A 16346-nucleotide genomic window follows, 5' to 3' on the forward strand; every position below is an offset into this window, starting at 1 on the left:
GTTTTTCGTGAGGCTGGTCTTTTACATTCCTTAGTGCCTGTTAACAGGATGTTGCTGTCTTATATTCACTTTGCATCTTTTAAATATAATATTTATCCTCATACCCATCTGATTAACAAAAATAAGGACTGTATATCTATTTTCATTGTCATTTTTCTGCTGGTTTAAATTATGTCTGCACTACTAACTACCACTACTTGTTTTACATAGAAAGAGAACTTGACAATTAACAGCAACATATTTTCCCCTGAATGACACTGTGTTGAACCGTGCTGTGTTTCTCTGTGTCAGTGGTGTATCAGGGCATGAACATGACCGTCTGTTACCCCAGCGTGGGACAAGATGGCATCCAGAACGAAGGCAACGCTGTGGCCATAATTGGAGCTGCCATCATGTACTGCTGCGTCCTCTTCGCATGGTGAGTGGATTCTTTTATCTGTCAAAATAATGTGCCCAAATTAAATCTATACTTTTACATTACGTGTGTGTTTCATTTCTAATTTCTCTTCCGCAGTAATGAAGCTTCCTACCTGGCGGAGATGTTCGGTCCGTTTTGGATGATCAAAGTTTACCGCTACGAGTTCCAGAAAGCCACCTGCTGCTTCTGCTGCCCCGAGGAAGAGGAAGGTTTGTACTGATGAAGTTAAAATTACGTTATTGTCCTCTTAAAAGATGCTTGGCCTTGTGTATTTACAGCAATAAGTACATTGAGAAACATCTTCACCAACTTGACGACAAGGATAAACATACATTTTACATTAAATGCGTAGCATTTAGGCAAGGCACTGTAAGAAGCTCACAACACAACGGAAACTGATTCCAGGGGAAACTTAAAAAGGGAACACTGGGACAGGAACATTTTAAGACTGTTCCTCCGTCCCGCCATAGTATGCTGTGATTGGCTGGTACTTTGTTGCCTCAACTTTTCTTTTCGATCTTTTTTCCTCAACCTAAACATGTTGGATTGTTGCCTTAACCTCAGGAGATTTCTGGTAGAGGCAAACCTCTCAATTTCTGTAACCAGTGTAGCATTAAAGTGGATAAATATGACGCTATGGTGCTATGCTAACTAGCCAGCCGCTAAATAAGTAAAATTGAACAACTTGATGCTTTATCCACACATTATTGTCACAGCGTAGAAAAGTACATTGCAAATGTTGTTTGGCTCATTTTCTGTAACCACTGTAGCATGAAAGCATGGTGGTATTAGTAAGCTAGCTAGCTAATTGGCCGGCCGCTAAATGAGTGGAAACCAGAGACTCTTGTCCATTTTTGTAATCTACAGCACATTCCTATGAAAAGATAATCTGCCAATCACAGAACTAAAGTACTAGCCAATCAGAGAACAGAAGGGCGGGACTAGGCAGAACACTCTTGGGGAAAATAGTTGTTGCCATACTTAAGAAGTTATTGAAGTCGGCTATCCGTCAGTGGTTTTGGAAAATCCCCTAAATGTTAAGTTTCCTTGTCTTACTTTAACATTGTGATCTTGTGATTTAGATATTATTGCAGATTGCAGATCTGCTGATAACCTAGCATTAGCCTTTATCATATTATTAGCCCGTCAATTCAAATAATCTGACAAAATACACACAATTCGTTATGAAACAGGCTAACGCTAAATTAGCTGGCTAATAAGTTAATAGTAGCTTTTTCATATCCTGTGATAGAGGACAAGCAGGTTAAACTAATATTTCATTTAACAATAAGGTAAACATAGCTGGTCATCCTTAAATTAACTAATATCCAATTGGAAATGGAAAATAGTGACTTTTATCAAAGAGGTTTCTCTGAGCCAGCATCCAGTGGCCATTAATGGGTTTTTAATAGTTTGGGAATAGTTTTTATTTATTTATTACATGCAGGCCTATGTAGCCCTCTCAACAAGTTTGTACTGTATATTCAAACACAATTTAAAACAAAATGACATAATTTAACAGAATATAAAATCATGAATGGAAAGCACATGTTAATATTTCTGTAGTGTACTCCAAACAAAATCTGATTTGGTGTGAGATGAAATGGTGGGTTGTTACTGTCGTCCATATTTGGCTTTCACCAAATTCACTGTTGTTTGATGAGAGACATTTATACATTTAATTTATTTTCAGCTGAGGAGGAGTTTGTGATGGACGAAGAGAACAAAGGCTGTCAGAATGTCATTCACAACGAGACGCAGAGAGTGGCTTACAGCTACTTCTTCTTCCATTTCGTCTTCTTCTTGGCCTCGCTGTACGTCATGATGACCCTCACGAACTGGTTCAGGTTAGTTAACGACACAGAGCTCGTTCACATTCAGATTTTTGTGATTTCTAATGGACCATAAAAGTTATTAGAGGGGATAAGAGGGTGGTGGGTTAAGTGTTTGTGTCTCCAAAGGACACATCATTTGTCACAATCGAGCCTGGTCCCCTGAAAAATATATACCCATGCATCAAAACGGCATTGTCAAATATGTCTTGAGGGAAACTTTTTTTTTCTTCTTCCTCATATTACGTTGTTTTTGAAATATGACAAAATACATTTCTAATAATAGTCCGCTTAAACCACATAGTCAGGAGGTCAGGGTGGATTGGGGGGTTCAAAATGCTATGGATGTTTGTGTCCTGTTTGAAAGCAAAAGTCAACACACATTTATTTACATTATTTATTATTTTATTTTTACTATTTTCTGTGTAACTCCTGGTTAAGATGGCAAAGTTTCATATAAAAAAAAAAAATAGTAATCAGTCTAGTGCTGCAACTAATGATTATTTAACATTCACATGAAAGAGACGGGGAACAGACTTAAAACAAACTTTCTCCACCAATGAATTGGCGATTAAACATTGTCGTCCTCCTCCAGCTACGAGTCAGCAGTGTTGGAGACCACCTTCACCCACGGCAGCTGGTCTACCTTCTGGGTGAAGATGTCGTCGTGCTGGGCCTGCGTCATCCTCTACCTCTGGCTGCTGCTCGGCCCTCTCTGCAGCTGCCAGTCCGAATCCAGACCTCGACGCTCGCGCATCAAACGGCGCTCGGGATCCTCCCGCCACGTCTCCGTCACCGTCTGACGAGCTCTGTGAAGGAAGGGAGGAATAACGGACAAGACGACAGGTCAGGTGACTCCCTGAGCTCTCCTCTGACCGTGAATGGAGGTCACAGGGGTCAAAGACTCACGCTGCTGTGAGAAGGACCAATCAGAGGGCTGAGTGCCCTTCTGATACAGGAAGAACTGGAAGCTGTGACGTCACCGGCCTCACACAAAGACATTAAAACCACTTTGAGGACTCGACTGTGGTTTGGAAACCCACTCATCAGTATGAATTGCCAAAGGGATCAGAAGGGTGAACCCTCACTCTGTATAATGTTGGGGATTACAGTCAGTAGGTGTACAGATACATTTATGAACTTCTATTTTAGTAGTATATTTAATTATTTGGCTATATTTAGACTATTGATATTATAACAAGGGAGGATTCTAGATATTAGCTGTAATATTTCATCAGAGGCTCACATCCCAGTTAATGTTTTCTTTCTGGTAAAAGAATCTGCCCTAGAAGGAAAAGAAGGCCCTGTTAGTCCTCTGATCAAAGACAGGCAGTCGATGGTTTTGATCATGAACAAATCTTTCTCAAAGTTGGAAAACAGAGAACTTTGGGCTAATTGCATCGACTGTGATGAGTTCAAACATAATCTCGGATGCAAGAGATGCTCCAACGCTGTCGCAAGAGTTTGTTACATCTGTATTTAAAGAAATTAACTAAATATTCAGGCGGATCATCTATGCCTGTGATGTCCGATCATAAGTGAAGGTTTTCTTTTCAACCAACCACTGCAACATATGATATGAATTTGACTTTTCTCCCTGCAGATTTTTTTTTTCAAATTTGTATTGTGTTTTTATACTCAAAACTCAAAAGGAAATTTAAATTGTCTACTACCAAATTAAGTTCCCATACAATGAAACTGCATTTTCACTTACGTTTTGAGGAAAACTTAATTCCTCCAGGATAGTTTAAATTACATTTTTCTATTTAATTTATTTTGTATAGCACAAAATCACAAATTCCATAATGGGGCTTTACAATCTGCACAGCATATGACATCCTCTGTCCTTTGACCTTCACATCAGAAAAGGAAAAACTCCCCGCCCCCCCAAACATTTTTTTAACACTTGGTTTATGTTGTAAATTGAAACAAAACAGAACTACGTTGTTAGGTTTATTAAAAACATCATGTTTTGGCTTAAAATATGTACGTTTGTTACATAATTGATAAGGGCACTGACTTGTGACTCAAACAGCGGTCTCCTGGGTGAAGGTCCTTTGTATGTTTGACCCTCCCATCCTACCATAGACTGCCTCAGACTATGATTAGAAACCTATTTGTGATACTTCACAAAAATACGTAATGCAGGAGAAATTACTTTTTCCTCAAAATAAAATCTACAATTCAGTTTCATTGTCTAGGAACATTGTTTTTAGGAGTCTAGAAAATGTGCAAAAAACAGGTTGATGGAAACGCACCAACTGAGGCAAATTCAGAATTGGTTCTCATTTCCAGCCCAAAGCCAAAGAAAAATTTGTTCATGTGTTGAAATATAAACCTAAAGTGTTTAGCAGGCTCACGGGGATTCAGTATTTTCTCTGCCTGTTTTTGAAAGATTGATCTTTAAATGCTCAAAGACGGACGTTCTGACTGACAGGCAGCTAAACAGAAATGTATGATGTTCTTTAAAGTTCTACACGAGAGGTTTGTTAAATTTTGGCAAAAATACTTTGCTTTTGACATTGAGGAACACGTTTCAATGCTCGCATTATTTTGCTTTCTAGCTCATCATTCACTTGATTCTTGTTTACATTTTTATTTTGCATGTGTTACTCTATTTTGAAAACTTAGAAATTTGAAAACCATGAGTGCTCAAAAAAAACTAAAAACAAAAAAGCACTAAAACTCCAGAAGGGATAGAAGCTTTCTGTCTCATGCCTTCAGATGAAGTAGTCACGTCTGCTGAGGCAACGGGATCTCACAGAAATACGTGAAATGACCACAACCTCCTAACAAGGCAGGTACCGCCGGCAAGGGAACAATTTAACGTTAGGTTTAGGCAAGAAAACCAAGAGTTAGGTTTGGTAAAAATGTCTTATGCTGTATTCCATTTGAACTGGGAAGTCGGAATTTCCAACTGGAATGTCGCCTGAAATCGTATTTCAGACTGCGGAAAGTAGGATGAATCCTGGCCTCAAAATCCAAGATGGCTGCTCTGTGCACCAACTATAAGAAGCTGCAGTAATATGCTCTTTATTAGCACTTCTGTCAAATTAAACGAGTCATACATACAGAACTCTCAACAATGTGTTATTATCAACTGGTATTGCTAACAATGGCTAACAATGGCTAACTTCGCTGGAACCAAACCCCATTACGTTTTCTGAGATGTTGTACTAGAACGCATTCAACTCAGTAGTGAAGCCATTCACAGCTCCTAACTTCGAAGTAAATGAGACGCAGCAGAAAAGTAACTGCGGGAACTAGGTAAATTACGTAAACACGTCACAATCGTAACACTTTCGGACACAAACACAGGTCTCCTGGTTGAAAGTCCTGTGTTTTTTGTGTCTTTCTGATGAATGCGTTTAATTTGTGTGCCCCCCCATAACAATGTAACCTTATCCAATTAGTACAATAACTCACGTAATGAGATGAGACGTTACGTTTGTGACGTGTGTACATATTTTACTCAGTTTACAGAGTTCATTTTATGCCCAATCATGACGCTTCTCCTAAAACCAAGCAGTTTTTTTTGTCTAAACGTGAAATTGTTTCTGTGCTTCAGACAGTCATTTTAACACATTACATTAAGAGGTCATTTTCAGTTCACGTATTCCTGTGAGACCAGGTCTGCTGAGGTGAACCGTGTTGTGAATCTTAAATGGCCCCCTTAACTCCCCACACGTTCATGTTGATGTTGTGGAAACCTTGGACTGGTTTCTCCACTGAAGGGACGCTGAGCCGAGTGTCTGCGATGACTTCCTTATAATGATATAATAATATGAGCAGCAATCTGGCACAGATATAAAATAAATACAAACAGCTGTATTATCTGTAGTTTTAATGTAGTGTTTCCTTTATTGTAGATGTGAAGCCATTTTTTGTAAATACATTGTTTTCTTACAAACGCTGCTGTTCTCCTGTCTGCTTTGTTGGTTTTTGTGAACATTTATAATAAGTTTAAATAGAAGAGTGGGTCATTATTTTCATTCACTCTATGGACAAACTGTACAAAGACAATATTTTGGCACACGTACATGAGGTTTGTTATATATCAAACGCATAACACAAGGCACAGAAGTTAACTGAATATTCAACAGACTGCAAGTTTTCTCAATTTATACTTTAGAATACTTGTAGCTAATCAGTGCCACACAATAAAATACTGTATATTTCGTAATCTCTTTCACATAAAGTATCACAAAGCAGACCTGATTTAACACACTATAAAAAATGAATACCACAAAACAGACACCATGAAAGACGTTAAACAAGTGACACACAAGTTATTAAATTGTGGTTTAAGCTTATTTGTTTTTTTATACATAAATATATTGTGAAGCGATGTGTTTTTACTATCTTGAGTTACAACTAAAAGAGAAATCCACCTCTAAATCCTGATGAATGTTGCAGCATGAACAATTAACTTTGCATTTAGCTGCAGGTACATGTGCCGTTTAGAAAAATAATGATAGGTGGTAGCACAGTTAGACTTGTTCAGAATTTGATTTAAAATTGTTAGAAAAGAAGTAAGAATCTATTTTAATCTATATAATATACAATTCTGCAATTGGAAGAGCAGCTGGTTCTGGAGTTTGGTTTCTAGCTGAAATGTCGCTCAGTTTCCAACAGCTGTGTTTTAATTTAATGGCCATGCATACAAAAATGTATATGAATTCGACGCATTTCTTTCAACTGGTTTGGATCAAAAGAATTGGGCTAAAGAATAGTTTGGTCAGAAGTTTGCGCTACAGACCAAACATGGCTGTAATCTTCCAGTAGGCAGAGTAGAAGAGGAAAAGTTTGCAAACTGGAAACAAACAAATGCGTCAGAATTTATTTGGTAAGGGTGTTTCCAAAACCTGTTCAGTACATCAACTAATTTAAACAAAGTCAACTCAAACATTGCCAAATAATTGTTTTGCTAGTTTAATTGAATTTTGCCTCATTTTTTACAGCTTTTTTTAAAGCAATACATCAAAATGTGTGTAATAATCCACTGGAAACAGTCGACAATTTCTATCCAAGCTACGCTGTAGCCGAGTTTAGTCACTTCAAACCAGTTGTTGGAAAAGCACCTAATTCGCATTTCTTTATTGCGAGATTTCAAAAGTATAACACGCTCGCCATTAGAATGGAAACACGTTGAATGTTGCTCAACTTTAGGTTTAAGTTATGGGCATCAGCTTTACCATGGAAGCTCTAGAAAGAAGACCTTGTGCTTTAATATGTTGGTGAGTCTAGTAACCCAAAAAATAAGCAGTCAAAATGGTGTTTGATAGGTTTGAAGTCGCTCTTCATCTGCGTGTTTTGAGGTGGATTTTTCCTTTAAATTACACACAAAAATACAATAATAAAAATAAAAAAATTGAATGAAAGCTGTGGAAAAACAGCAATAACAAAAAGGCCATTTCAGTCAATGTTCTTCTCTTTGGTATGTGTTTAAAGGTGGGCACAAGCATCCACCTAAAGTGCTCTAAAAGGTACAGTAGGCTGGTCGGGCTTTTAAATAAAAGGTGGAGTCTTTTTGGTTTCTTAATGTGGCTGAAACAGTAATTTTCTCCAGTGACGCCATTCTGGAATCCATCAGACCATCACAGAGTCTGATGATGTTTTGAAGGTCCAGAAATGAAACGTTGGCAGTGAACAAAGCTTCACACACTCATCCCGTCCGTTCTGCAGGCTGCTTTGGTCCTCTGTTGCTGCAGAGTCTTTCCAGCGGCCTCAGCAGTTCGTCCTCTCTGGGTCTGTACGGCACCACGTAGCTCTCCTCCTCCAGCAGGATGCGGTTCAGAGTGCGCTCGTAGTTGATGTGGCGACGGACCATCAGTATGTACTGCATCCCCTCATCCAGGCTGGGGCAGTCGCACACGTTCGGGGCCCACAGGAACTCCCGGTGCTCCAGGCGGAAGCCGTTCCGGTAGGTGTGGATGATCTGGACGTCGTAGCGCGTCTCCTCGCCTCTGTACAGCTTTCCAAGGACTCTGGCCCGGAAAACTGGAAACAGGAAACAGAGAAGAATTAAATGAAAATATGTAAGAGCTAAGATAAAGTTAGCACCCTGTCACAACGTCTGTAGGTTCAGACTCACCAAAGTCCTTCTGGCAGTACTGTTTCTGGCGTTCCCTTCGACCTTTAACCCGCCGACATTTCCCACAATGCCCTGTGGAGTAAACCGAGCAGAAACAAGCTCACAAATAGGTCATGACATATATAAAAAAAAGTACTTTTTGAGAAATATGCATGATTGCTTTCTTCTTGGGAGTTATATGAAGCAAATCGTTTATTGGCTAATCGTTAGCTGGTCTTAGCTTGTTTTGGCTGCGTTGGGGGAAACGGTGAACATACTTCCAGGTGGAGGCTGAGGCAGCAGGTTTCTGTGGTTCTCCTCCCGCTCCAGACGAGGCAGGATGGGCTGGTGGGGGCGCTGGCGGCTGTTGGGAGATTGGCGGGGCGGCTTCACAGGCCTTAAAACTGGTGAGACAGATATCAAACACAGACAGTGTTCTCAGCAATGTTGTTACAGTTGGTTCAGTTTGTAGTAAGAAAACTGAAATTAAATTAATTGGATTAGTTTCTATGACATTATTTTCAAAGCCCCTATTTTGTTAGATTTGAACATTTGTGACTTTAGCCACTTATAGATATGAAAAGACACAAATTGATGTATTCTGGTGTCTCTAGCAGCAATGCAACATGTGCACTGACACACATGATGTTTTTAAATCTGTCTCACCAACATCCACAATTTGCTTGATTCTTAGTAAACAATCAAGCAGATTTAGTGTAAAAGTGATGATCTCTAAACCCTCAAAACTGGTTGGAATAATATCTTTAAGACTTCTTATAAAGTCATGTAATTGACCCTTCGCTAAGTCCCGCCCCTCGAAGCATCCTCCAGCTCTCCGGCTCTGGTTTAGTGGATTTGGAGCTGGTTAAATGGTTAAACGTTGTGTAATTGTGATAGTAGTTATCCGGAGATGTTGAAAGAAGATATAAGTTTCTAAAACAATATATCTCTACATAGAAACCTGTGGAGCTAACAAAAAACATCAATAACTTGCATTAGCGTGTCTATGCTACGCTAGCTACTGAAGGTATATTGAATGTATGTATGATTGTAACATTGAATGAAGAGGAACAGTGTTGTTCTTTAGTTTCATTGTCTTCTGTCTGGATCTCTGGGTGATGTGGTGAATCACTTTTACACTGTGATCTTTAGCTTTTTATCCTGTTTTCACTGCTGATTCAGTTTCACATCCTAGATATTTCCTTCAAACACATATTGTAGACACTTCTGTCTGCTTCTCTCTGAAAGCACATTTAAGTTTTGTCTAAAAATGTGATGTTTGTACACAGAGTGCAGTTGGTGACAGTGTGGGCTCCATAGTAATGTAGCTCTGACGGAGTAGTAGAAGGAGGCAAAATTATGATGCATATTTACATGCAGCGCTGGATCAAAACTGCCCCCTGAATCAAGAGAACAATGTATTTCATGTAGTGGTCTGGCTTCAAATACATCAGTTATTTTGGACCTGTCTGCTGCTGATCATTTTGATTTAGTGAATCCCGAGCTGGCTGGAAGATCTGCAGATAACAAGACTGCAGGTTTCAGTTAATTGCCATGCATTGACATCAGTACCAATGAATAACTCAAAAATAATGTCAAAAACCAAGTTTGAAAACGCTGAAGAAAATGCAGACACACTTCAGCTCACTGTGTTGCCCAATAAATCAGTGAACATCGTTCGTTTTGCAAATATTTGGTCTGAAACAGCAGATTTCTATCAAAATGTGGTGATTAGTTTGTCACAAATAGATAAATTACATCCAGCATGCATTCCTCATCCAGATCATTCTGAGCTCATTATATCCTGCCCAACAACAAACATCATGACCAGACTCAGCGACTGGAAAGTTGTTACCCAACAAACACATTAACACACTATTTCTGGTAACATCAAGAGTCAGATTGTGTTTGGCATGAATCCATCAGTTGGAAAATGTTTCCAGAGCAGCTACTCTGCTTTATTTTAAGTCTTCAGACTGCAAGCAGATTTTCTATGTGAATGTGAGTGTTTGAGGAGGAATTCAGAACATGTGTACTGCAGGATTATCATGTCAGATAAACCAGATGCATTCCTCAGCCTGCAGCAGGTCAGCCTGTACAGATAAACTTCTTTAAGTCAACTGTGACCTCAAGACGAACAGGTGATTCCACTTATTGTGCCTGATTGGCTCTCCGCTCAAGACTTTGTGGGCGTGGACAGACTGATTCACGGTCGCCTCGTTCTCCTGTGAGTTGGCTGCACCTGTTAGCTCCTTCTTATTAGTGCCTTAAAGGAAACACCTGTGAGGGTGTGCAGGGGTTTCAATTTGATCAACAAAAGTGTGTTTGGAACAAAATGCTGATGGAAAATTCGAATACTTCCTCCAAATGTCACAATGCTGCAGACATTCAACGTCTAGTCATGTTAAAGCAATAAAACACTCTTAGAGGAGTTCACTCTTAAAGTAAAGTCATCTTCTACTAAAGCCATGTCAGCTGAAACCTCATTAAAGGTTGAAGGAACGCCAAGAGATACTTTGAGAATTTCCATCTCAGCCTAATTACAAACTGCTGATAAAAGCAGCTGAATCAGATAAAAGATCTGATTATTCTAAAAGCTGCAGCTGCTCCTGCTGTATTATCTAATTTCTCCAAGTATCCAAATGTCCAGTACTTGTATCATTACCCCCATATATTTTCTGCATACACAAAGTTCTTGTAGACTGACTGTTGGCATGTTTTGGACCAAAGCCAGTGAGAAACACCTCAAATATATTGTGTTAAAGCTATGATGAGTAATGTATTTTTGAAACAGTTTTTTGATATATTTGTTGAAATTCTCTTTACAACCCAGAAAAACAGAAAAATGAGTGCTTCTTTCCACTTTTATTGGAAAAGATTTGGTAACTCTACTAATGTTAGCTCCCCAGGTTTTTAGGAAAAAAACCTTAGACTGTATATAAGAAGTTGACGTAGTTGGTTTGTTGACTGCCTTTTGGAAGACTTCGGTTGGGATATTTTACTGACGCCATCTTGGTTTTATGCAACCAGTGAACGGAAGTTACCATATTTGGACTGAGGAGGAGTGACGTAGAGACACTGTATACGTCTCTGGTTGAGACCTGTCAATCACAGTAGCCCCGCCCTAAAGCATCCCCTGCTTTATGGTCTGTTTGACTCTAAATGGAGCATCATTTACTAAATGAACATCATGCTGTATTGAAGAAGACTTGAAACTAGAGATTGAGACCATAAACTCATGTTTACAATGTTTACTGAGGGAATAAATCAAGAGAGAAGTAGAGTCATTTTCTCATAGACTTCTATACAACCAGAGGAGTCGCCCCCTGATGGACAGGAGAGAGAATGCAGCTTTAAGACACTTCAGCATTGTCGTCTTATTTCAGAACCAAAGGTTGCTGCCTGGTTTCTCCAATGTTGCCAATCTCGGCTTTAAATACAAAACACTTTGAATATACTTCATAAGCTGATAGTGATCAGGGGGTTGATCTTATTGTTTTTTATAGATTAATAATATCTAGGAACGCAGCGACATTGCTACAACAGCTACAAAGTCTTGACATCCGACGGTTTCTAAAAAGAGCCAGAGGCAAAACTTACACCAGTGTGGTCGGGTGGTGACAGGGGGAGCCCTGGTGGTGGTGGTGGTGGTAGTAGTGGTAGTAGTGATGGGTTGATCCCAGGGGAGGTAGTTTGCAGTGTGGTGAGCTTGCCGCAGTGGACTCTTCCTCCCATGGTGGAGGTCGTACTGGCCTGGTGGCAGCCAGTACTCGTACTCGATGTCTGGGTTTCTGTCTGTCGCCAGCACCTGAACACAATAACAGCATGGAAACGTCAAGACTGGACTTAAAAGTTTTGAGTCTTTTTTGGCGGTTTTTATCTGCCTTCATATTTTACTTTAAAGTGCACCATACAGGGTATTTGTAATTGTATTGTATTGCAGACTGTCAGACCCTGCAGCAGTAAAATTTGAGGATTTCTAAAGGGAATCTGGTGTTCGGAAACACTACCACTTTTGTCCACAGGGTCCGCCAAAATCAACACTAAATTAAAGTTCCTGGTAGTAACTTTAATATTGTCCGATCTGATACTGAATCTCAACTATTTCCTCTGTGCTCACTGGAACTTTTTGGGAGGACTGGTACAGATGTCTATTGCCTTTTATTTGTCCTCATACCCTTGAAATCCTAAGGGTAACTTAACTTAATAGGGGATGAAAGAAAAGGCATGGAGACTAAATGGATGACACATTTTCCTTATTGCCTTACAAAGCTTGAGGTAAAGGCCGTCTTAACCTGAGGGTTAACCCTTAAAAAAATAAAATGTTGAACTCGCCAAAGGAAACAAACAGTTCACCGTGGGCAGAGGATGCGTACAAGCACGATTAACCTACAGCAGACTCTAACAACAGTGTTCTTACAGTATCTCAGGAGGAAGCAATCATTAACAGCTGTTTGGTAGCTGAGCCAGGTCTACTTGCGAAATACCTGCACAGCGTCCAAATGGAAACAATTAAATATTGATTCAAACCTCATGTTTTTCTTACCTTGTGAAATACTTATTGATAAGCAAGTGCAATTCAGAAATTTATTGCACAATGTAAGAAAGTAGAATGTGGATCTTTTACTGGTTTTGGTGCCCTTATGGCTCAATGGTGTCATACTGGTTGATTGTGACAATACTGTTAAACATCAAGAGATTAGCAGCTCATGAGACCAGATGATGACCAAACTGTCCTGCTCCAGTATCTTGGAGCTCTCACCATTAGATGGAGGTCTTCCTGGGTCGGGCCTGGTACCTCGAAGCTCTCCCAGGTGTCTGCGGAGCGCCGGTACAGCAGCTTCGTCCCGGCCACATTGTACTCGCCTGGAATGCTGATCTTCCAGTTACCGTTGATCACAAACTGGGAGCGACCGTTCTGGAGGGCTGGACGAGGGATGAAGGTAACGGAAAGGAAGGAAGGAAGGAAAAGTTTAGTGTTATTCAGGGTTGAAAGGGGCGTCAAATATTTCTAATTGAGCCTATGCTAAGCCCCGCCCCCTGTGCTACTCCATCAAGCTACCATTTCAGTAACTGCACTCCCTAAATAAATATTTTCAAACTTTTGGAAAAACAAAAAGTTTCGGTATCTTGGTTTTATGCAACCATACTTGGACTGGGGAGGAGTGACAGCTTTGGTAGAGACCTGTCAATCACAGTAGCCCCGCCCTAAAGCATCCCCTGCTTTATGGTCTGTTTGACTCTAAATGGAGCATCATTTACTAAATGAACATCATGCTGTATTGAAGAAGACTTGAAACTAGAGATTGAGACCATAAACTCATGTTTACAATGTTTACTGAGGGAATAAATCAAGAGAGAAGTAGAGTCATTTTCTCATAGACTTCTATACAACCAGAGGAGTCGCCCCCTGGTGGACAGCAGAGAGAATGCAAGTTTAACACTTACACACGTCTTAATTGGCTTCACTCGTCAGAACCAGAGGTTGCCTTCTGGTAGAAATGTAACTATTTAGAAACGTATATCTCCTCCCAACCTCTCAGAGTCTCTATTACACAAGTTTAAACACCAAACCAGCCTAAACATTAAGAACATCGCAAACCATTGATGAGAGTCTTTAGAGCAGAGCCCGATAGCTGTGGGAACCCCCGTCTGAGCTGGACGATGCTATGCTATGATTGGCTAGTCTGCTTTTGTGGGGCGGGATGTTGCAAAGGGTCAATTATCTCTCCATATAAGAGGGCCGTGTTGAGGGAAAACACAGGCTGTCAGAAACAGAAATATGCCAGCTGGCTATATATGGCAGCTGTCTCTCCTCAGTGGTGGAAGAGGGATTTTTCCATGACATAAAATGGAAACAAGTACCTTCACCTGCCTCAGTGGTCAGATAAAGGCTTTTTCAAGACCACAGTGTGAGCCATTTTGGCCCATAAACAAGTATGAGAATAGATGCCCTTGGTTATTATTATTACTCCTGGAAAACTCCCACAGCAGCACCAGAGACCAGATGGGACTGCCGAGCCCCCCCTGTCTCTGGGGAGAGGAAGTTATTGCAAGAACTACTTTAACTGCCTGATTTACACTGCAGCCATGGAGCCAGTGACGCAAAGTGAGTGAAGCTGAAACTGATAAAAACACGGCGGGCCAGGTGTCCCGCGTGTGGTGAGCTGTATCTTACCCAGGTAGTTCCTGCTGTTATCGGTGACTCGGATGTGAGTGGCTCCAGCTGGTATCATGACCACTTCGCTGTATCCGAATGGTCCGCCTGGCAAACAGAGACACTCAGTTAGAGGTTTGCTTTTAATATGAGTTTCCCCCTTCTTTTTATTTTACTACCTCACATGATTAAAGGAAAAGTCCGTTTTTTTATTACAACCTGGGGACATACGTGCTGAACTAAAAACAGCTTTAAACAGAAAGTGAAGCCAAGAAGAGAAAAAGCCTCAGATGGCTTTTTATTTGAAGTTGTTTAAATAAACGAAGGAGAACATTTAAAGTTAGTATCACACAATCACTTAAGACCGTCTGTTTCATTGCAAAGATAGTTCTGGATGCAACTATGTTTCCACGTGTCGTATTAATGAGAGCTTTGTGAAAGGATGCACCAGATTAGAACTCCGCTGTGTCTGTATATGTGTGCAAGCTGCCTGATTGGATAATGATCTGATATATATTTCCTGGTTAAAGGAGCGACTGTAAAAATGTTTAGTTTATTGGACATTCTTCACAATAAAAGGTTATTTTGCTTACTCTTCCTTCCTGCAGCATAAGTAGACTTGTTTTATTGAAGAAAAGCGGCTAACAAAGATAAACCCTAAAGTGCCCCATTAGTTTCTCATTTGAAAGCTTTTAGTTTGAAGAAGCCGAATGAAGAAATGTTAAAAGTTCACAATAAAACTCTGTTTTTTGGTTTATTTAAAAGTCCTTTATTTTGAAGCAGAAAATTAAGAAATGTCAAAAGTTCACAAAAAAGTCCCCCGTTATATTGTTATTTAAAGCATTTATATTGAAACGTAAAAATCTGGAAATGAAAAATTTTAAATCTTTATTTTGTTTGAAAACATTAGACTCATTGTAGAGCTGTTTCCAGCTCATGTTTAATACGTTTATAATTACTTATATGTATTTAAATAAAGTAGTAATCCTCACAGATTTTCATTAAATGAATGTCTGTTAAGCCAACATCTATCGCCGTATCAGAAAAAACTTAGTGATTGATCATACTGATGAAAGTATTGCATTGGCAGTACACCAAACTGTGAATCTGCAGCGTCATTCCTGCATCAAATCACAAGCGGTTTAAAAACACACCCACACAGCTTATCGCCAAAGAGAACAAAACTAAAATTGAGATTGTTACTATTACCAAAACTACAATAACAAGAGGTTGCAAAGTCCTATTTTATTCCTTTAAAAAAGCCTAAAGACATTCCTTGCCGTTTGTTCAAATGCAAAAATTTGTACACAACCTTCCACTGACCAGATAAACACATTTAAAACCATCATTTTAACGTGACATTTCCTGGAAAGTTAGGCTCTTTGTCCCCTCTGAAGAAACAGCTTAATGAAAGAGCACATTTGCATGAGTTTTTAATGGTCTCTTCCACTGAGTGAACATGTAGGTTGACTTTAAAAATTGTGTAAAGCACATTACACTAGACGTTAATAGTTAATTAAAGACCTGCAGGACATGGTGGGTAATAATTAAATGATTCATTATTTTTTTTAACCTCCTTTGCATTTATGAATTATTCCAACAGAAGTTGCATGCTCTTAACATTTTACTGTTCCATTATCACAGTTCTGTGGTTTGAAAAGTGCAGCCACTTAAAACTAAACAGATGGCTGCAGGCCTTCACTTTGTACTACGCACTTAATGTTCAGGGTTAATCTCTGAACAGCACACTAAATCATCATCTGCCACTTTTTCAGAAATCACTAACTGATATGTAATCAGTAACTGATGAGATAATCATGCTCTTTTGAAGAGATCTTGCCAAAAACACTGACACTGTGTATGTGT

At 39.6% G+C, this 16346-nt stretch overlaps 2 protein-coding genes across 3 annotated transcripts in view; one reads left to right on the forward strand and one right to left on the reverse strand.

Annotated features, from left to right (window-relative positions):
* serinc4 (serine incorporator 4) overlaps window positions 1–3053 on the forward strand; it is a 25376-nt gene extending 22323 nt beyond the window's left edge. The window contains exons 8-11 of the mRNA XM_054619745.1: window positions 292–418; window positions 515–627; window positions 2112–2265; window positions 2846–3053. Coding sequence (XP_054475720.1) covers window positions 292–418; window positions 515–627; window positions 2112–2265; window positions 2846–3053 — 602 coding nt within the window. The remainder of the gene's footprint in view (window positions 1–291; window positions 419–514; window positions 628–2111; window positions 2266–2845) is intronic.
* Window positions 3054–4960: 1907 nt separating this feature from the next.
* The window catches only part of adamtsl5 (ADAMTS like 5), a 38697-nt gene continuing 27311 nt past the window's right edge, over window positions 4961–16346 (reverse strand). For both annotated transcript variants that reach the window (XM_054612268.1, XM_054612276.1), the window contains 6 exons: window positions 14502–14588; window positions 13086–13249; window positions 11924–12131; window positions 8602–8727; window positions 8345–8416; window positions 4961–8250 (listed from right to left, as the gene is read on the reverse strand). In XM_054612268.1, the coding sequence (XP_054468243.1) occupies window positions 7916–8250; window positions 8345–8416; window positions 8602–8727; window positions 11924–12131; window positions 13086–13249; window positions 14502–14588 (992 nt within the window). In that variant the 3' untranslated portion in view covers window positions 4961–7915. The remainder of the gene's footprint in view (window positions 8251–8344; window positions 8417–8601; window positions 8728–11923; window positions 12132–13085; window positions 13250–14501; window positions 14589–16346) is intronic.

The sequence above is a fragment of the Anoplopoma fimbria genome, chromosome 2, assembly GCF_027596085.1.
Source record: "Anoplopoma fimbria isolate UVic2021 breed Golden Eagle Sablefish chromosome 2, Afim_UVic_2022, whole genome shotgun sequence".
NCBI classification, from domain to species: domain Eukaryota; kingdom Metazoa; phylum Chordata; class Actinopteri; order Perciformes; family Anoplopomatidae; genus Anoplopoma; species Anoplopoma fimbria.